Genomic DNA, 21,671 nt, shown 5'->3' on the forward strand with positions numbered 1-21,671 from the left:
TGCTGAAATAAATAAGACTACTTAGAGGATTACAGTTATACACATTCTTAGTACAGAATCACAAATACACATCAGCTGTTCTCCTGCATTAATTCCCTGAGCTTTTGTTTGTGGTCTAAGGACTTGCTCCAAATGTGTCCTTTTTGAGTCTCCTTAGTCTCCACACATGGGTGTGTCAGAGGAGGGAGTGCTATACTTCCCTTTGGCTCTGTGCTGAAAGCCCAAATGGTGCCACTGCCTCAGTGAGGGGCAGGAGGCTGGAGCTGATGTTGGGATGAAAGCCTTTCTCCAAGGTTGTGAGGAGGCAAGCACTTTGCTGACCCTTGCAACACAGAGACCAGAACACAGCAGCATCATCCAGTGGAGTAAACAATGGCCCAATGCTATGATGATTGTAGCAACCCCCTCTCTCAGGAGTTAAGTTAGAAAGAGCAAATGCCTAGGAGTGCTGTAGAGCTTGTCTTATCACCTTGTGATAAGAGCTTGTCACCTGTATTGAGGGGAAAGAAGGAAAATCCATTGTCACAATTCCTGTCTCATTGCAGGAAATAGTTACCTTAGCAGTGAGCAATCAGCCTGAAAGCAGCGTGCAGAGTGTGTGACAAATTCACTTAAAGGTAGACATGGGCTCAACACAGAAATTTTTCCAGGTGCTCTGCATGCAGCCCTGATGTCAGAGAAGAGGCTTAGCAGGTATCTGTGTGAAGTCAGGAAAATATTAAAATGAGTTTGAGTGCCTCTGTTTGTAATTGTACCCACTGTTGAGTATTTAATGACTGTTAGAGCTTTGCTATTGCATTTCTAGGTCTCTAGGTGTCCTGGAAATGCATCTGAGTATCATTACTTAACACCAAGCCTGAGCCATGCAACAGAGGGTAAAGTTGTTGATATGATGTTAAAAGTGGATACTACCTTTATACCATGTGTCAAATTACACTATCACCCAGACCCAGTGTTCATTAACTACCAGCTGCACACTGAACTGGATCCTGATCTGGAATTAAAAATATATGTAAGTTTCAAAATAATAAACTACAGTACCTAATTTAAAATAGTGTTTGGAGATAACTTTTTTTTCTTACTGTATTTAGTGACTGATGTTTGTTTTCAATTCTTTCCCTCCAGAAAGAAAATGATAACTTGAATATTTCTAAAACAGAGGTAGAAGTTTATCTGTCATATATGACTGGTGCACAGACCAAAAAGATATGGTTCAGTGTCCAAAATATTACCAAAAAGCCAGACCGTAGCACCATACTGTGCAAATTCAAAAGGGAAGGAACCGACAAGATTGACTTTTCCACAGTGAAAGTTTTTGTAAGTACAAGTCCCTTTTGTTGCAATTTAGCATTGTTTGAATGTTTATACAAGTGTAGTAAAACGTATCATTAATGCTGTCATGGTATTTGGTAGTGCAGTTTTGTTCTTCATGTTGAAGCGTGCTTGCCTGGCTTAGGTACCGCTGGCAGAACTGAGTTCATTCTCTGTCTGGCTGCTGGGGTGGTGTCAGAGTCTGAGCTTTGCAGTCCCAGCTGGACTCGCTGCTGCTGAGCTCCAGGAGACCAGCAGCTTGTCACACCTCTTACCTGCAGAACAGACATCACTGGAACAGCATCACTGTCTCCAGGAGAGCCCCTCATCTTTGATCTGTAAGCAGATCTAAGATGTAAGTAATATCTGATTCTCCACTGTGGCCATGAGGAAAAGGATTGTGTTTTCCCAGTCACTTTTTCATACTAAAGTAGGTAAGGGTCTGTCTAAGGGATCACCACTGAGACAGAAGGCATTTCTGGGTGAAAAAGGGGGTGAAATTCAGTGTTCACAGGGAAGGCTAAAATGCTTTGAGCATTTTCAAATCCAGGCCCAAATATAAGGACATTAGCATAGATGTCAAAGCTGAATTGCAACTTAAAATATTTGCTCTATGAATAAGATAAAGATATGAATTTTTTTAAATGCTATGATTACCATTTGTGAAGGAGAAAAATTATGTCAGACTCTTACTGCAGTGTGTTGTGGTATAAATCTGAAATAACTCTATTGACTTCAAGGCATATGGCTCATAGTAAAGATTAACAAAGCTATTCTTGATTTTTTATCACTTTTAACTGATCCACCCATCTGTGGATCCTGCCATCTGAGCCAGTTATGGCATGGAAAAGCCTTTCTGAGTTTGGTGTTGCATTTAAAAATCGGTGTTGCCTTGCTCTATCACATGCTCATCCTGCAAACTTCATAGAAGTGACTGTTATAGAAAGGTCACCACTTTACTAAAGCAAATCAAATGCAATAGTTATCATGTAACATTGCACTTCTAGTACCTCAATTTTTTTTCTCCAGCATAAGAAAAATATCGGAGTAGCAAATCCTCACATGTTTTTTAAACCTTATGAACAGATCATAATAGAAGAAGTAGGGCCACTGGAAAAAAAGGATAAGATGGGTATAAAAGATAAGTTTGGCTCAAGAATAAATGTATCTCTTGCCTTAGTTTTCCAGAAGAAAGAAGATATTGGGTGTGGGTTCAAAGACAGAATGATCAGTCTGCATGAAGGTGTCAGAGTAGAAAATGCCATTCTTGTGACAGAAGCAAGATTCAGATAAATCAAAGGGCTCAAGACAGCAGGAACAGGATCATTCCCATTGTAGCACTGAGGGAGAACTGACACATGACAATGTAGGCTTAGTAGGAAAGATTTTAAATAAAGCTGCAGTCAGGGGATGTAATGTATGACTGGAGAGCAGCAAATAAAAAAACAGTATTTGAAATTGGAAAAAACCCCAAACCCCTGGCAAATGGAGGCTTGCTGATTTAATCCTTGCTCTGTGTAAAACTTTATAATGTATTCTGAATTACTCATGAAAGATCTGGAGGTAAGTGGAAAATGGGATAATTGTCAAATCCTTTTTAATGAAAGCAGATCATGCTAGATATTTTTATTTCCTAAGATGAGCGATTTCCTCAACAACAAAAAAACGATAGATCACATGTACCTGGAAGTCATTCAGTAAACTATTTAATGTGGTGATTATGAGGGTGCCAGTGGTTAGAAAAACTGGATGCTGTGTGTGGAGAGCTGACTCTGGGCAATGCTGATGTTCATACAGATATTCTTTAATATCACTGCTGACTTGAACACAAAAATAAGGCATGCAGTAATAACACTTGCTGATGACATAAAGCTCAGAGGCATTACCAGTCCAGAGAAGGTTTTATAATGTCATGCAGAAAAATGAAATTAATTTAGGAATAGGAATTGGATTAATTCAGGTGTACTTTATATAGTCTGTGATTCATAAGCAAGATAAAAGATAAGGGAAGAAATACTAGATAAGAAGGTTATGGTGAAGAATAAAGATAATTGAAATATGAGCAGCAAATTAAGTGAATGCTTTATCTCAGTTTTCAATAAACAAGGCTGAGTAACAGAAATTTCTGCTTTAGGAAGTCTTCAGTTAGACATGACAAGTCTAGAAAAGTAGATGTATTAGTCACAGGATGGATGATGTATTCAGTCACTAATGTATTTGAGCCTTGGAAAAGGCTAATGGGATCCTAGGAAAGCACAGACCAAAAGAACTTTGCATAGGAACTGTGAAAACATAGAGACATCAGAGGAAAAAGTAACATTTGATGAAGGAAATAGATCTGCTTTGTTTTCTGTTCTTTGTAGCCCCGGAAATACAAAGGCTGTGTCCTTCCAGCCCTGTGGGGTTTTTTTGCTTGCTTGTGTCTGTATAGCTGTGATGTGAGTATCCAGTTGGCAGTCTGCAGCTGCCCTGGCTGCTCACCTCCTGTGACAAGCCACTGATTGCAATCACCAGATCTCTGCCTTCCCTGCTGTAACCCAAAATAATTTCAACTCAACCCTCCTTTTCAATTATCTCAAGCTCATTTCTATCCCTGGCACTTGGTGGTATTCTTTTTATATGTCAGAACATATTTTTATGTCTAGCCTGTTTATAGTTTTAGCCACCCTTTATTTATGTGCTTTTGTAGTCCTCTTTCAGATCCTCCTTTGTGAAATTTCTTCTGCCATAATTATCACTGGTGAATGCCTCAGTTTGGCATTTGGCAGACTTCAGCACTTTCATGTATCCCTAAGAATTAATGCCTGTCCTGCCTTTGAAAAGCCCACTGTTGGGGATGTTGTACTTGTAACATGTTCATGTATCATATGTTGCATTTTTTCTTAGTGACCTTCAGCAACAACATCCTACAACATAAAGAGGTTGAAACATCTGCAAATAGGGAAGTGGGATGTAGGCCAGGTGTCTATGAAAAATTCTACTTCCCTCATTCCTATTATGAGTCTAACCTTACTTTTCTGCTCAGCAGAGTAACACTGTGTGTGCAAATACATACCTTCATTGTTGTCAAGTGCCAAAATGTTTAGCAGTGGCTCTGAGTGCATGAGCCCCTTGGCAAGCTGGAGGGAGATCTTGCCTTTCATCTGAGGGCTCTAGATTGCAGCAAGAGCATGACAAAATTTCATGGTACATAAGGACCTCCAAATTTTTTCATCATTGCCCTGTTACCCTGCTTAAACATCAAATACAGTAAAAGTTAAGTAAATGGTGGTCCATATGCATTTTGCTGAGCCTCTACTGTCTTCCCAATAATCTACCATTGTCTTTATGTGCCTTAAATACTTTTCTTTAAATGTCATTTTAAGCACTGATTGAATGCCTGTCCTCTATTAACACAGTCATTGCTTTTCTTCAGGTCAAATTAGGAAATTTTGAGCATGAAGTCAAACCAACATCATCACACATATATTTATATGTTCTTATTTTGCTACCTATTGTGGTGGGTGTCATTATAGGTAAGTACAAATAATGTATTATCAGCTTTTGATTTGCTGAAGGGTATGAACATGACACAGACACTGTACATACTCACATGTCTGGAACTGTCACAAACAGTCTGGTGATTTTACCCTGTTTCCAATAAGAGTGGACAAAGTTAACTCTGTTCTGGTGGTGAAGTCTGAATTGTCAGACTGCAGCACGTCACAAGCATGTTACAAGACAGTATTTCTGTCTGCTCTGCTGGGATTGCTCACTTCCACTTCAAGAAGCAAGCCACAGAACTGACATCCTTGTGTCACAATTTGGTCTCTTCCAGCTGTCAGAGCTCAGCTACCCTCCTGTCCCTGGGGCAGATGTTCCCTTACAAACTGCTTATCCTCAGGCAGTGTTTGTGGTATTTCTGCTCAGTCTCCTTTGAATAATTGAGGAATTTGTGGGTCATTACTAAACTGAGGGAAGTAAATAGTTACCCCTTTCTCTTCTTGGTGCTCCTGTTGTTTTGGGTTTTTTTGGGGGTGTTTTTGCCTGGTTATGTATTTGATAAATTTCTAGTTATTTTAATAAGTATAGGTGTTTGTTCATTTGGTTGGTTCCTGTTTTTTAAAGTTCATTTTAAAAAGGAACCATATGTCATGCCTTTATTCTCGCTAAATAAGCTTTATAAAAGTTAACAATTTGTAACTGGATGTTCTGTTCATAACAACTGTTTTTTCTGTTTAATCAGTGCTACCTTAAGTAGGTTGCTATTAGTAGAAGTGGTTGTTAGAGTCTGTGTCTCACTGTGCATGCTGTATATTGCAGGGTGTGCTGCATTTTCAAATAAAGTTAGGTGGACAATTCAAGACCTTGTTAAAAGGAGCAATTTTTACTAAATGTTGAGGTATAGATCCAGATAACTAGGGCTGATGGGTACTAGCACAGGGACAACTAACGGTGCAAATGTACATTAATCTTTTTGTTTCTTGATAATAAAATATGTCTTGTATAGGAGTTTTCTGTTCTGTGATTTCTGTACTCAGAGTCTCTTTTTCTACCTTTTTAGCGGCATTCATAGTTACTAGATACAAATCCAAAGAGTTAACTCGTAAACAGAGTCAGCAACTTGAACTGCTGGAATATGAAATTCGTAAGGAAATACGCGAGGGTAGGTGTGCAGCATATTTTCTGAACTGAAACTGTCAAGACACATTATATAAACATTTTCATTTTGTAGCTGCTAGAATATTTTTGTGCTGTATCAGAGTTCGTCTTCAATATTGTGTCCACTGCAGTAGCAGATAGAGCTGAGTTAATAGGATTGCATGTAGTATTTCCTTCAACAAAAAAGTAGATTGCTACTTTCCATCTCGTAAGAGCATCAGCTATAAAAATAACCCCTCTTCCCTGAAAATTGTTTTTTAAGGAATATCTACTGGGGCCAAGTTATAATTGTGAAGCTGATTTTGTGTCAACTAAACTAACTCTCTGGGGGTGATGGGGGGTGCTTTTTCAGGATTTGCTGAGCTGCAGATGGATGAGTTAGATGTGGTGGATAGTTTTGGAACAGTTCCCTTCCTTGACTACAAGCACTTCGCTCTTAGAACTTTCTTTCCAGAGGTAAATATTTACAAGTCTTTCAGTTGTCAGCCCTGTCTAATAGTCAAAAAAATGAGGAAGGTCAGGATCAAATAACTAAAGAAAATACTATGCAGTAATTGCACTTCGTTCACACAAGAAACTTTTCTTAAATCAAGAATTACCAAAGAACACTTAAAGCTGTTTATCTCTATATTTAGCCAAGCCTTTATGCTGTAGATAAAGCAAGATTCTTGAATTTTCAAGGGTTGTGTGTGTATCCATTTCTTTTTATTCAGCCTCACTGAGCTGCTTTCCTTTCAGGCCATCTCTAACTAAACTATAATTTATCCATTGCTTTTTTTGTTGCCATGCTTTCACTTCCAATGCTGTAGCTAATTAAAGTAACAGTCAGGCTAGCTAACATACTAGCTAACATCAAGACACTTCCTAATTAGACTTCTGGGATGAAGAAATGGCTCTAAGATGGTGCTGGCTTTCTACACCAAGGCACTGACAGAAATGGTAAGATGTTGATTCAAAGGGGTGCAGCTCAAATGCTTAGAAATGACATAAGTACTTAAGGTTTTCCAGTTTAGAGGCAGGTACTTTCAGTGTTCATTGAAGCAGCTTGTGCCACTGCATCAGATGACCAAAGAGGTGTTCTCTTGAACGTTTTACTTCTCTTACTATATTTTTTTTTGCATGTGTGGCACATTATGATACTGATAAGTGCCTTTGCCACAGCTTTCAATATTATATTGTGATGTTAACCAGTGCTTATGAGCATTTATCCAATTGGCAGAAGCTGTGTTCTCAACTGGTGATATTTTCCTGTGTGACTGACACCAGTAAGTAGAAACTTGGTTGGTTTAGGTCATAAGTGGTATGGATGTGAATTACCCACCAGGCTTAATGTATTTCTCATCACTGCTGCAGCCAAGTCTTGCACTCTTGTCTGCACACTGCTTCACTTTATTGCTGTTTGTGATCCTAGTAAAAACTCATTGTGATAAATACATGTGACAGTGCAGAATCAGGGCCTTTGGTGTTTGTAAAACACCAAATACCAGACACTAAGGCAGAATAATATTTAGCAATTGCATAATGCAGAATCCTTGTATGCTTTGAGTCCAGTCCTCACACAAAAAAACACTGGGAATATCTCTGCTGGTGCTACTGTTATGCCCCCAGACTGATTTTTAGAGGGTCACCAAGTGGTCTGAAGAAAGTGGAAAGGAAACTTTACTTCTTGCATCTCTTTCCATTCTGTTTGTTTTGTTGTCAGGCATATTAGCATTACAATAGCAGTTTTATTCTTAAGAATATACCTTTTCCTATACTTTCCCTTGTCAAAACAGTAATAGTCTGTAGAAGCTGACTCAACCTAAATACTGTGCTCTCTGCAAATGAAAAGAAGAAAAGGCAAAGTTTTCCACTCTGCTGCATTCTGTAAAGTAAAAATGGGAAGGTTTTCTGTTTTGCTTTGCTGAGTCTCATGCCGCTGCACGCCCTGGAAATATTTCAGTTGGATTTTGACTCAGTTTGAAATACTTATCCCTCGAAGGTACACTTGCTACTCTTAGCTCTCTACAAACATACAGTGTCAGACAAGTTACTTAATGTGTTGTATGCCAATTTTTTCTGCTAAGTAGTTACTGTTTACATTGCAGGAGTGTCCAAACATGCCTAGCGCTGTATGAATGTGGCAGAAAAGCAGTGTTCCACTGAACAAATATTATAGATGAACAGAAAAGCCAGTGGGGTATATATTGCAACTGAGTGTGTCAGAAGGGTTGACAGAAGGGTCAAAGTGTCAAACCACCACTTCCTTCACTAACCACATGTGTTTGAATTATGTCCATATTGCACTCTTTGTGCCCCCCAGTGTGATTGATGGGCTTTGTATCATCTAAGCTGTTTAAGCATGGAAATTGAAGTTGTTCACTGAGCGTCTTCTTTAGTCAGTGCAGAGATGGGCAGCTCAGGAAAGTAATTCATCCCATTTGTCTGAGGCATCTCCCTTAGGATGGGAAAAGTTGCTTAAAGAGGGACTCCAAAACGTAAAATTAAGAGTGATAGACCCCATCTTTGTTTTAAGAGTCTTGCTTCTCACTGCATCAGTTTTCTATATTTAATATGGCTTAATAGTTTTTAATGCTTGTAGGTGTTAAATGGACATTATATCAAAATATTATTGATGCTAAGCCTGATTTTTGCTTTGCATGTTAAATTTGTCTTATTATTTCTGTTTTCCTTCGATTTCACACATTGTTTGGTGTAATGCTCTGATGTTTGCTCCCTGTTCACACACATTTTTAACCTTTAACACCATTCTGGTTCTTTTACTCTGTGTGCACGCACGCGTGCGTTTGTCTTTTATTGGTAGTTGGTGTTAGGGTTGCTGAAGAAGTTCTGGAGAAATGGGAATAGCCAGTGGAGGAAGAGGAAGAAGAGTTTGGTAGGGTAGAGTAGAACAGGAGGAATGAGGAAAGGGAGGGATGAACAATCAGGTATGTAGATGAAAAATGCGATGTGAAATGCCAGTGTGTGCTCACAGCCCAAAGTCAGTCATACACTGGGCTGCATCGCCAGCAGGCTGAGGGAGGTGATTCTCCCTCTCTCTCCCTCTGAGACCCCACCTGGAGCACTGTATCCAGCTCTGAGGTTCCCCAGCACAAGAAGAACATGAACTTTTTAGAGCAAGTCCAGAGGAGGGCAATGAAAATGCTCAGAAGGTTGGGACACCTCTTCTATGAAGAATGTGTGAGCCAGCTGTGATTGTTCAGCCTTCAGAAAGGAAGGCAGCCTTTCAGTTAAAATGGGGCTTATAAGAAGGATGGGGACAGACTTTTTACCAGGGCCTGTAGTTACAGGACAAAGGTTAATGGTTTAAAACTGAAAGAGGATAAATTTAAATTGGACATAAGGAAGAAATTTCTTACACTGAGGATGATGAGACCCTGGAACAGGTTGTCCAGAGCAGTTGTAGGTGCCCCATCCCTGGAAATGTTCAATGCTAGATGGGACTGGGATTTAAGTAGGCTGGTCCAGTAGAAGATAACCCTACCCATGGCAGTGGGGTTGGAACTAGATGATCATTAATGTCCCTTATAAGCCAAACCATTCTGTGATCTGTAAGGAAACTAGAGGCTGCCAGCATGACAGTTAAAACAGATGACAGTAAATAGTGTATATTGTTGCTCAAGAGGCATTGACAAGGTGTTTGAGAACTGGGGGCTTTGTTTTGTGGGAGAGCTTTTCCTAGGACTGGATGTATGATAGCACCTGTGCCTCCGTGGAAACTGCCAGCGTGGACCTCCTGGAGATTTCATCAGTGAATATTCATGGAGTGCCTTGAAATGAATGGAAGCAGATGAGCTCAAGTGTCACTTCGTTACCAGCAGCCCTGTACAGCAAAGGCTATTGCTGCCACCCAGGAAGGATGCAGCCTGCAGCACCCTTTGCACACCAGCACATTTGCAGATGGCAGTGACACACAGCTCTCTCTTCCTGGGGAGCATTGTTTGACTGCCATGCTAGTGCAGCTCAGCAGCATCGAGTAACACACACAGCACATTGAAGGTGATACCAGGTCATTTTTTGAGAGTTTACTTTCCAGTGAGCTTTGGCAGCACCTTTGCAGAAGTTACTGTGTAGAGTTTTTATATTGTATCTGCTCTAGAAGTCGGCATTTCCATTGTTTTATTTCAAGTAGTATCAAGAACATGCTTGGTGTGTTAAACATACATGTGTTAGAAACTTTTGGTGTACTTATGAATGATAAATATCCCCTTATATTTTAGTCAGGAGGCTTTGCATCCATCTTCAGTGAAGAAATGCCACAGGTAAGCTGATGTAGTGTGCTATGCCTTAATTTATATTTTTTTTTAAGAATGATTGTATCCCTTCTCTCAGTGTTGTCCTTGAACACATCAGCTTGCATTTTCAGTATGTTCCCTTTTCTCCATGAGGAGGGTTACATCAATTTATATGTACAAAGAACTTGAAATGTAAGATGCTGTCATTCAGTGTGTATTTGACTTAAATAAAACAGAATCTCATCATGGGAAATGGTGGTCAAACTTAACTGTTGGCATTGCTTTGTGTATAGGGCGGAAAATGTATGCTCTGCATGTGTATATTCTATGTTTACACAAACACAAGTGCATTTTTGGTAAAATCCTGAGACCCTTTAAATAAATGCAAAATTCCCACTAATTTGAATAAGGCCAGAATCTTATCCCATATGTTGCTTTCCATTTTTTCTGAGCATTAAGAATCCATCACAGCCAAACTACAGTTTGCTTATTTTTGTTTAACTATTCCAGAGCAGAGACCAAACGAGCAAGGATGAAAGCTTCAACATGTTGCATGCTTTAATTTGTAACAAGAACTTTCTTGTTACTCTCATTCACACCCTTGAAAAGCAGAAAAATTTCTCAGTGAAAGACAGGTATAGTATGATTATGCTTATCATCTTCAAGAAAAAGAATTAGCAGGAAAAAACAACATGGGTTGTAGCACAAATGTATTTTCTGTTTTTTGCAAAACAAGCTTAGAGCACTCTGGAGCATTTTTCCTTCTCCATCTGCACATACTGAGGAAGAAAAAACATTGCCATTAAAACAAGCAATTAAAGAGAAATTGGAATGTTTGTACATATAAACAAAGAGGTAAAGGAGCAGGAAAGCTCAGTTCAAAACTGTAAACACTTCCTGCAGTTAGATCAACAGTTCTACAGTTTAGAAATGTTCTGTCACTGAAGCAGGTGTTCTGCAAAATTAAATTTAGAGATGCACGTTCTGTGTTTAAAAAATAGTCACAAAAGCAGATGGACTTGCATTTTTTATATTTTTGTAGAGAACAGTGGACAGTTTATGTGCCTGAGGAGCAAAAACTTAGGATATGAACTGCACTAAAGTGTGTTTCATTTATTAAAGATGACTGGGAAGAGAAATTCCGGAATTACAGCATTGTTTTTTTTTTTCCCCCACAGGTGCTTGTTTGCATCTTTCTTGACTATTGCATTACAAACTAAGCTAGTTTATCTGACCCATATTTTGGAAGTATTGACAAGGGACTTGATGGAGCAGTCGAGCAATGTACAGCCTAAGCTCCTGCTCAGACGAACTGAATCTGTGGTGGAAAAATTGCTGACAAACTGGATGTCTGTCTGCCTTTCTGGATTTCTCCGGGTACGTGTTCATCTTTTCACTCCATTAAGATACGCAGAGAATTTCTTTAATTGATTTTTTTTTTCCATAGGAGCTGTCACAGGGATCAGTTTAAAGGAATCAGTCTAGCATTTAACATTATGAGTGTGCACTCTTCTAGTTTGGGTGGCTTAGCTGGCTGCCATCAGTGCGATGCAGGAAAAGAGCACATCTCCAAGCAATGATCGTGTTATGTATTTGGCCAAGATTTGGGTAATTTTGTAATTCCAGCATATCTGTTTCTCACACCAGACATTTCAGCCCAGTGAGATGTATTGTGATCGTATTAAAAGACTGATACACTTGTTAAAATGCAGCTGTAGCCCTCTGCAAATTGTTGGAAAGCTACCAAGAAATGGAGATTTAAGGATTGCCATCCTTTGGAAAACAAAACTTCTTTCCAAACTTTTCAACCTCCAAGCAGTATTACAGATTTCAAGACCTAAATTACTTCAAATGAAAACAAAATATGAATTTAGTTTCGTTTTAATGTTTGTTTCTTTTAGTAACTTGATAAAACTTTGTTCTTGGTTTCAGTGCTTGGTTACTCTTCCTGTCTCTCTTATCAATGTGATTCTATCACACTTGGTATCACTCTCATCAGTGCTTGCATTAATACAGCAGCAGAATTGTTTGAGGCTCAGCAGCTCACAGCAGTTTGCTGGAGCCAAGGAGAGTGCCAAGGAACTGTCAGAGATATGTTCTCAATACACCAGACACTTATTTTTACAGAGCTGTGCTAGTGAGATGCCTTAGCTGGGCTGCAGGAATGGTGTCACGTGAAAATAGAGATACATCCTTCCTTTCTCAGGTGCTCTCCTGAGCCCTGGGGTTTAGGCAGGAGAGCAAAGCCTCGGTTCATTTCCTCTTTTGCTGATGCACCAGGGTAAGTCCCACCAGCTTGCTCCCAAGACATTTTTCAGAGACAGAAACCCCTTTCTGACACCAGTTTGAAAGGAAACTAGTTGATAGCTTGTTTTCTCACAAGACTGAAAATGGAAGAAGTAGCTGAAGTAGGCATGTGAACATGTGCGTGTCTCACCCCCCCACCCACTCTTTGGTGGAACTAGGAAGTGTCTGCCAGGTGGAGTAGGAGCAGCTTGTCTGTAGTGTGCTTGTGCACAGCAAGGGGCTGTGAGCTATCTTGCCACTCACTCCAGATGTCCCTTGCTATTTGCATGAGACTTTCACACTGAAAAGCAAAAGATGGAGTTAAACAAATAACTAGATAAATCTGCTTGGAGGGATTTTCTTTTCTAATTGCAAGATAATGAGTTACTTAAAAGGAAATAACACCATTTGTTACACTTGATTTTGTCCTAGTTTTTCATGTTCATTTAATGATTACAAAAGTAAACGTTTCTTGCATTTTTTTCCTGTCCTAGGAGACAATTGGTGAGCCTTTCTATTTGCTGGTGACAACCCTCAATCAGAGGATAAACAAAGGACCTGTTGATGCAATAACTTGCAAAGCCCTGTACACTCTTAATGAAGACTGGCTGCTGTGGCAAGTGTCTGAATTCAAAACAGTGGTATGTTTGCCAGCTTGTGTTCTCTCCAGGAAGGGCAGCTGTAATGTTTTCTCTGTTTCTAAGAAGCTAAAATAAGACTCTTAAGACACTAAGGTAGTGGTTAAGTACCCAGATAGTAAAAATGTTATTGCTGACAAAGTTTCCAAACATGCTAAGAGTTTAACTAGCTGGTGTTTCACTGATATACGTTTCACAAATAGCACTTACTCCTCACTTCACAGCATGAATTAATCACCAAAGAGTAGGTTAAATGAAGTCTCAGGGTATTAAAAAATACTTCTTATTTTAAAGTATACTACAAAAATATAAACACGCTTAGAATTTAAACTAAACTACACTTCAGGAATGATTGAAAGAATCGAATTCAGAGCTTTTCTTTTTCTACTGTGTTTACTTGTGGCTAATCTTCAGGCAATGATTTGCTGTGGGTTTCCACATTATTGGCACCAAATCATCCTCAAATTAGCAAGGTTATAGCATGGTGGATTTTCCTTAGTTGCTTATCTGAGAAGTCTAGCTAAGCTTTGGAACTTTATCATAGATTTTTTGCCTTTCTCAAAGCACCTAAGAAGTACTTCGTGTTTTCCAGTTGCACCCAAACATCATTGAAAGCTGGAGTTCCCTTACTGATTGTCATTGTGGCACTGAGATGAGAAGGGATAACAGGATTATTGCACTTTGGAGCACAAAGTGATTTTTAGAGTAGGAGGTCTGAAAAAGGTTTTCAGAGCACTCTTCTGCTCCAGAATTTCCTGGTGATTTTAGGTCTGAGAACTTTAAAATGTTTATTTCCAGTCATTTTTGTAGCTTCCTTGCTTCTTAACTCCTGGTTTCTGGTCAGTTACCTGACATAATGAGGGGTATGAGAAGTGCTGCTGAATAGTGGGCTTCACACCTTAGGAACAGAAATTGGCAGGCAGTGATGACCGTGGCAAGGACAAATCAAGTGCTGGTGGCTTTGGGGGAGAACTCAGTCCTTTTCAGAGCCCATGTTCTCAGTTTCTGGTAGGGCTGAAGTTTCCAGGTCTGCCTGTCTTCTGTTTTGAGGCAGAACTTGGAGGTGCTAAGATGCCATATACTGGAATAGGCTGCATGACCCTGGAAAATTTGGCTGGTCAGCAGTCCATTGGACTTATCTCACTGGGCCACGTAGGAAACTCACTGAAATGGCAACATTTCTGTGAATCATTTCTGAATTGTCATTTTCTACTGAAAGCTTCAAGCTGATAAAGTAATAGTCAAATCTTCCTCTTACAAAGCTGTTGTTAGAGACTGCATTTGAAGGTACTTCAAGCTAAGTTACCAGAGTGTGCATTTGGAAAGGAAGTTTTTGACTAAAAATCAAATACATAATCCAAGATCTTTGGTTTCCTTGTTTGCATGCTGCATTCTGACATGTATTTGAGATCCAGAGTAAATTTAAATATATTGCTGTATGTACCCATAGGATGCAAAACGCAGTAGTGATGCAGAGCAACAATTTTCAAGCAAGCTCAGTATGCCTGTTACTAGTAGACTGCACAGAAACATCTGGTCCTGTGGAATTAGTTGACTTCTCTTATTTATAGCACACATTCAAATTGAGAGCACATATTCAAATTGGGGGGGATTAATGACTGAAACTACTGAAGAACCTTGAATACTTTTTCTAGAGCTACTTCTATGCATGCAGTCAGTGATAGGGTCTTGTGGTCAGCCTGCAGTGAAGAGGAGAGAAGATAAGTGGTCTGAAGGACTTGTTATCACTGGGGAGCACTGCAGATGGATGAGGAAGTGAGAGCCCACAGCCCTTCTTGAACCTTGTTTCCTGCCTTTGTACTTTGTATTCCTGCTTTTGAATAGGAGATAATGATACAGCTATAAGGTTAATATAGATCAACTTTCCCCATTTAGGTGCAACATTCCTTGGGCTTAGCTGAGAAGTGCTGAATGTTCCCTTTAAAACCATCACAAAAGGAGAGAGGAATCCTTCAATAAAATTGTAGAGATGAAGTTCAAGGACTGTATTTCTGGCTGGGAAATGGTTTTGTTTGGTGGTTTATCTGAGATTTATGGAAGCTAAAATGGTGCTGTGAAAGAGACTTAGGTGGAGTGGTGAGGCTTTCTGGGCTGAGGAAGCAAGCAAGCCAGCTGTGCACATTTTCCCTTCAAAAATAGCATTTAACAGGAGGCTAAAGAGAAAGTAGTCAGTTTTCTTCTCTAACACCATTTCAGATGCACTGCACTGACATGCAGGACTTGTGAGCTTACAGACTGGCAACCAAGTGTTTTCTCCTTACTGTGGAAAAACATTTCTACCTAAAGGATTGGAGGTTTTGTTTTCTAAATGGAATAAATCCTGATCTGAGTTTTCAAGTACATTTGTACAGTTGCTGACTGCAGTTATATTCTGAGTCATGCAGTATTTTGTTGGTATTTTGGTTTGCCCCTTTCTCCAGCCCTACAATAGCAGTACATTAAAATCTACCTCTCCAGAGCAAAGCCTAAAAATACAGCCAAAAAGAGGGTGATATACAGATGGTGAAGAAAATCTGAAGACATTTGGTGTCCAGACTTTTTTAAGCTGTGTAGGCCCTTGAAGATACAGGGATACATCTGGTAGACAGTTCAATTTTCAAATCAGTAACAGGGTACAAACAAGGGTGTAGGTGCTCTGCATGAGAATCTCTCCTTTCAGGATTTGGGAGTTCCAAACCAGTAAAAGCAGGACACAGACAGCCTCCTAAAAATAAGGGTGAGCTCCACAGATCCAAGAGAGGTTTTTTTAAAATTCAGGCCATTTGTAACCAGAAAAAAAAGAGAACCTAGAAACATGTAGTGTTTGAATTGCGTTAGAGCTGTTTCCTGGCAGGGCCCCATGCCTTTTTAAAAAGGCCACAGACCTTGGATCACCCAACGCCCTACTGTTAACCCTCTCTGCTAGAAAGGGAAAGGCGTTGAACAGAGATAGGCTGCTGAAGTACATGCTCAAGTGGAGGAATTGAAGGAAAGATGCTTCTAAAAGCACTGGTCAAGTATGGGCTGAGAATCTGTGTTCTTTCATGCTGTGCTTATATTTGAGTACTGAGAAATAAAGCTGCCTTGAAAGAGACTTGGATGTGTCATGGATCCTTTTCTCAGACTGAGGAAGCAAGCCTGCTTTCTCACAGGCAGACAAGCAGCTGCACCCCTCGGCAGATAATTTGCTCAATGGCTGATGAAGAAGTGCACTCCACAGCTGAGTGTTAGCATTTCACTGAAGAGTTTCATTTTGAATAGAAAATGCCAGCCTGGAATGGGAGGCTGTTGCGGCTGGGTCTGGGGATCTGTCCGACCCCTGGTTCTGCCAGCAGCAAACCCAGATAGACGTCCCAGGGAGGGAGCCACTGTCTGGGGTTCCAGGCAGTTTCCACCCAGGGGTAACCCTCAGGAGCATGAGCAGAGGCTTAAGTGAACAGCTCTTTTAGAAGTGATTTCTGCTCTTGCAGTGATCAGCTCAGATCAGCCCAGCCAGCTCTGTTCATGGATTACCCCAGCTGTGTGTAGACAAACAGGAGATCATGTGGCATTCCAGGGGAGTTCTTTAATGCAGGCTTCAGCGAAGGGGGCCAGTGATGTGGGCAAAAGCTGGGGTTTTTATAGGGAAGGGGAGAATTGGAAAAGGGACCAATGGTCTGAGACCGGAGTAAGATGACCAACAGTTAACAAGGACATAACATGGGGTCCTGAGGCAGGGAGGGGTCCACAGCTTAGTCACCATGACTAGGTGGTTTTGTCTTGTCTTAGGGGGCAGATCTCCAGGAAGGAAGCCTGTCAGAGGTCTTGGCTTCCTCCACAGGAGATGTTCTCAGTGATATATCTCCTGTGAGAAACCAGGGGAGACTTCTCATGGTGGACTTGGTGCTTCAGTATTCCTTTGAGTAGTCACTGCTTATTTTAAAAAAATATTTTAAAAATGCATTTGGGCTGTTGAATGCTTTGCTGAAATGTATTTGCATTTTTAGATGGGAAGAAATTACCTAATTCACCTGTTCAGACAATTGCCTTTTATTAAAAGTGAAGCAAAGCCATGTAGTAGAGGGTTGCTTAAAGTGTTCAACTGCTTTATCAGCTAAAAGAGGGGTGTTAAAAAAAAGTGGGTGGGCTGTAAGGGAGTAAAGCAGAGACAAGGAAACCAATTTCCTAATAAGACATCATCGTTGTGGTATTATTAGTCACACTTTGTGAGAGATAAGGAAGCTATTAAAAGTGTGTGACATATGGGGATTTTTGTCAGCAGAAAAGAACACAGCAGCCCTCACTATTGTGAGCAGTGCAGATGTTGGCTGCAGGAGAGTCCTCTGGATTAGAGACAGATCGAGTGTCATAGACTGCAGCATCAACAGCACAACCCTTCCTTTGTGTAGTGCCCCTCTAGCCTAAATGTAACTCCTGCACCATTTTCTGCCAGTTGGCTAACCCTTGTATAACTGTTCTATAACCTCTTCACAGGTGACTGTTCTGGTTGCTGCAGAAGGATCATGCAATCAATCTGATTTTTCCTGTTGATTGTATTTCATAGTCTGGGAGACAGGAATAGTTTTAAGGCAGTTTTGTTACGTGGCACACCCTGGTAGACTCTTAAATTACCTTTCACCAATCAAAAGGGGATTTTTTGGTTTTTTCCATCTGTCTGCTAAAAGGAAATATGATTTGTTCAGATGCAATGCTGATAATAATGCTGATGCATGGGGTAATGAATAAGAGTCCTTGCACAGCACAAATTATTGTTTTTTATTTCTAAGAAAATATGATATTATCACATTACTGTATTAAGCCACATTTCATTTCTTATCTTCTATGTTTATTAATAGCTCTGCTAAATAATTCATTGTGTGAAATTAATTTTCAAGGAAACTAGAAATCTGAAAAGCCATCTGCAAACACTGTCTTCAAATGTCAATATTTCTGTGACTGCATGGGTGAAAATACATTTTTTTAAGTTAGTTCCTGTCTTGTAGCTAGGTTCCAAGCTAGTTCCTCTACAAGTAGTTGTAGGTGCCACCTGCTCCTTAAGTAGCCTTTAACAATTCTTGCAACCCCATGTTAAAGCTTTTCTGAAGAGCACTGTGATTTTGTCTTGCTGTCGTAATTTCTAGTGCATGAAGTCTTATCGCTAGATATTATTAGCTTGAACCAGGTCCTATAATTTTCTCCTGAACCTTTCCCTAAATTAATTGTATTTTTATTTCCTCTGCAAAGTGAGAGAGCTTAGAAAAAGGCTTGATGATATTATCTTGTGACTTTCACATGTCCTGTGATTTCTCAGGTATTTTCTGACCTCCAGAGCTGATCATAAAAGGGCTTTCATAATTTTACAATAACTTCTGTTTCTTTTTCTAGTTCTACACTGTGTGTCTAAATATAGTGATTGTGACTGTCAGCTTCTGATTAATGGTTTCTAAAGCCAGGGATTGTACTGTCAGACAGGTTGAATCTGATTTATGAAAACTTCAGCTGCAGAGGGACAACTTAATAATAATTGGCTTTCCTAGCTCTCCATCAATTGCTTCATCACTTAAGATTAACTTCTGCAGGAAATCATATCAGCAAATCCATGTGGCTCTCATGGCTTAGAGACTTTTATGTGTTTAAATATTCCTTCCCATCTGACCACTCTTTTGAGTTATAAAGCATTTCTATTATCCTCACACTTTCACTTAAGGAGTCCGTACATGACTTGTATTCCACCTACATGAAGGATGACTACTCTCTTTTTACAGTCTTGGCATCCTACAGCAAATGGAGCAGGAATGGGAGGGCTCTCATGTGCTAATGACTGAAAAGTCTGCACATTCCTGTGGAGCCTGTGTAAGAGCATGTGCTGAAAAGGAAAGGAGGAAGAGAAATAAGACAGTTCCTCTTGATGGTCTGAAAGGAGCGGAAAATGAAGCAGGAGCAGGAACATGAATATTGCAGTGTAGGAACCATGTAGAAGGAAAGGATCATTTGAAGGTATGAATGCTTCCAAGGGCATAGAGCCAAATCAATGTCAGTTTAAGTGTGAGGAGCTACTTCAGAAAGATCAGTTCAGAGACTAGAAGGGGCAAAGACTGATTAAAATGAGTTTTCCAAGGATAAAATACAGTTAGTCCCTGTCCGCATTTTAATCCTACAAGACCATGACCTCAGGGCAGTCAGAGTCAAGGACTGCTGTCTGTTCAGTAGGTCTGTGGGCCTAACCAAGCATGACTCCCTCGTTGCTGTGCCAATATATTTTTTACTAATTTTCTGCATGAAATCCCAACCTGAGGCATGGTGTCCAGTCTGCTTCTCCGTCTGCAATTCCCACATATTCTTGTCTCTTGTTCCATCTGTCCTTTCCATGGACTCATTTTCCTCACAATTAAACGTCTCAGTGTCCTGATCAAGTTGTTCCCTATTACTTCAGTTACATCCTAGTCTTTCTTAAATCATGATGTTCATAGTTATGCAACCCTGTTTTTAATACTCCCTTTGCTTCTGTAGAGACAGTAAAGTCCATTTTTGTTGCATTGGACTACTTTTTTTTTTACCAGCAACCTGTTGTAATTACACATTACACAGCTCTTGCTGTGCAATAAGCAGAAAATACTATTCTAGAACTATTAATAACTACCTGTTTTTCTAAGAAGATAGAAAAGTTGTCCCTGCAACAACATGGACAGAAGTTCTTTCCTTCACATGACAGCAGAGAAGAAAAATGGTTTACTTGCTTCCTGTTTTAATGCTCAGTCCTTCACAGAGTCACACCTGCAGACCTCTCATTTTAGTCAGAAGATAAATGTTATACCAGAACCGTTGAGCAGACAGAATGGTTTGAGTACATTTATTTTCCTATGCCACTTGCAGTTAAGTGCTGGCACCTAAAACACTGGTTTTAATTCTGTCCCAAGACATGTCCAGCAGAACATCTGTATCCATGTAGCTGGACAGTGATTTCACTGCACCAAGCAGGCTGTGGCACTGGAAATTTTCAATGTTATTGCTTGCCAGTAGCAATTCTGTGCTCATCCCTGATTCCCTGCCTTCTAGCAGTTAATCTGCTTGACCTGATCAGAAATACAACCTGACAAAAAAAACCCATTCCCTGGAGATGGTCACTCAGTGTCACTGGCACCTCCTTCCAGCCCCTACTCAGCTCCTGTGCAGCCTAGCAGAGGAGTTGTGTCCCAGCCAAGAGTAGCTGTGAGCTAAAGGATAGGGGTACTGTAACCAGACATAGGTATTTGACCTGAAATAACAACTAACAGAACACTATGCACTTTTCTGTGCAGATCTGTACCACTTTGGAGTCTATCTGCTCCAACATGCTCTCTTTTCAGTGCTTCTGTGGCAGCCCTGTCTGTGCTGCCTCCAGAGACAGGGCTGTATGTAGACAGATGCTGACACCTCCAGGGGAGGTGTATTTCCGTGTGATATAAGGCACTCAGCATAATCTGCTGGTGTAAATATGCATTTTAACACTGCTTTCTATCCACTCAGAATCAATCATGCTTACCATGACTACTTACTCAGCAACCTTATCAGATCTCTTGTCACTTACAATTTTGCTGTTAAGGCTTTCATTTTACATAAAAGATCTGCTTTTTTTAGAACATGCATTGTAATTCTTCCTCTTCTCTTGTTGTTTTTTTTGTAATTCACTGAAATACATTTGCACAAAAACAGAAGACAAAATACACTCTTGGAAATATATAGCTATATATATCTTTCTTTTTTCATTTTTTTGAACAGGAATAATTCTAAATGCTTCTTTGTGTAATTCCTTCAAACAATCTTTATTTGAAACAGCTTTATTAATAAACATGCTGAAAATCTCTCAGGTGCTGAAAATCTGTCAGGAGTTTGTAGATTTCCTTTGCCAGGTGTTCCCTGTAAATCAGAATAACGTTTCTTTCCCCAGACGGTGAACATTATCTTTGAAAAAATCCCAGAAAACGAGAGTGGAGATGCCTGTCAAACTATTCAAGTTAATGTTCTGGACTGCGACACCATAGGCCAAGCCAAGGAGAAGAGTCTTCAGGCTTTCTTTAATAAGAATGGCTTTCTCTATGGTCTTCAGCTGGATGAAATTGGTCTTGGTAAGAGAATGTCACTATGTTGTATTTTCATGTAGTTTACTGGTCTGTTGTGGAGTTTTCTTATTAGGAATGCCTACCTTTGGCTTTGTTTCTTTTCAGAGTTCATACAGAATGTAGCTTTCATGAGGAATTTTGAGGCAAAAACTAGATCATTTATGTTACCAGTTAGAACACTGGAGCTGTATCTGCTTCACTTCCTTTTCTGGGGCTGGCCTGTCCACCTAAGCACAGCTGATTGTCACATTTTATCAGTGGAAAAGATGACATCATGATTATCGAGTATTTTAGTCCCGATCTACAATTCCTCCTACCTCCCTTCCTTCCTTCCTACAGGCCTACATTACCCTTGATCAGAAGAGCCTTCAAATAAATCTTATTTATAGTCAGATTAGATTTATATAATAGTTCGCCTGTGACTCACAAAGTCACCTACAGTATCTACAGATGTAAATAAGGCTGTTCCAGTAGATGAGTCA

General features: G+C 39.9%; 1 protein-coding gene across 1 annotated transcript in view; it reads left to right on the forward strand.

The window, feature by feature from the left end:
* The window catches only part of PLXNC1 (plexin C1), a 70,102-nt gene that overhangs the window by 32,567 nt on the left and 15,864 nt on the right, over positions 1-21,671 (forward strand). The window contains exons 13-22 of the mRNA XM_015627728.1: positions 806-1,012; positions 1,126-1,317; positions 4,727-4,826; positions 5,855-5,956; positions 6,305-6,408; positions 10,173-10,214; positions 10,698-10,822; positions 11,366-11,564; positions 12,968-13,114; positions 21,018-21,195. Coding sequence (XP_015483214.1) covers positions 806-1,012; positions 1,126-1,317; positions 4,727-4,826; positions 5,855-5,956; positions 6,305-6,408; positions 10,173-10,214; positions 10,698-10,822; positions 11,366-11,564; positions 12,968-13,114; positions 21,018-21,195 — 1,396 coding nt within the window. The remainder of the gene's footprint in view (positions 1-805; positions 1,013-1,125; positions 1,318-4,726; positions 4,827-5,854; positions 5,957-6,304; positions 6,409-10,172; positions 10,215-10,697; positions 10,823-11,365; positions 11,565-12,967; positions 13,115-21,017; positions 21,196-21,671) is intronic.

Source organism: Parus major, chromosome 1A (assembly GCF_001522545.3).
Source record: "Parus major isolate Abel chromosome 1A, Parus_major1.1, whole genome shotgun sequence".
Lineage (NCBI taxonomy): Eukaryota > Metazoa > Chordata > Aves > Passeriformes > Paridae > Parus > Parus major.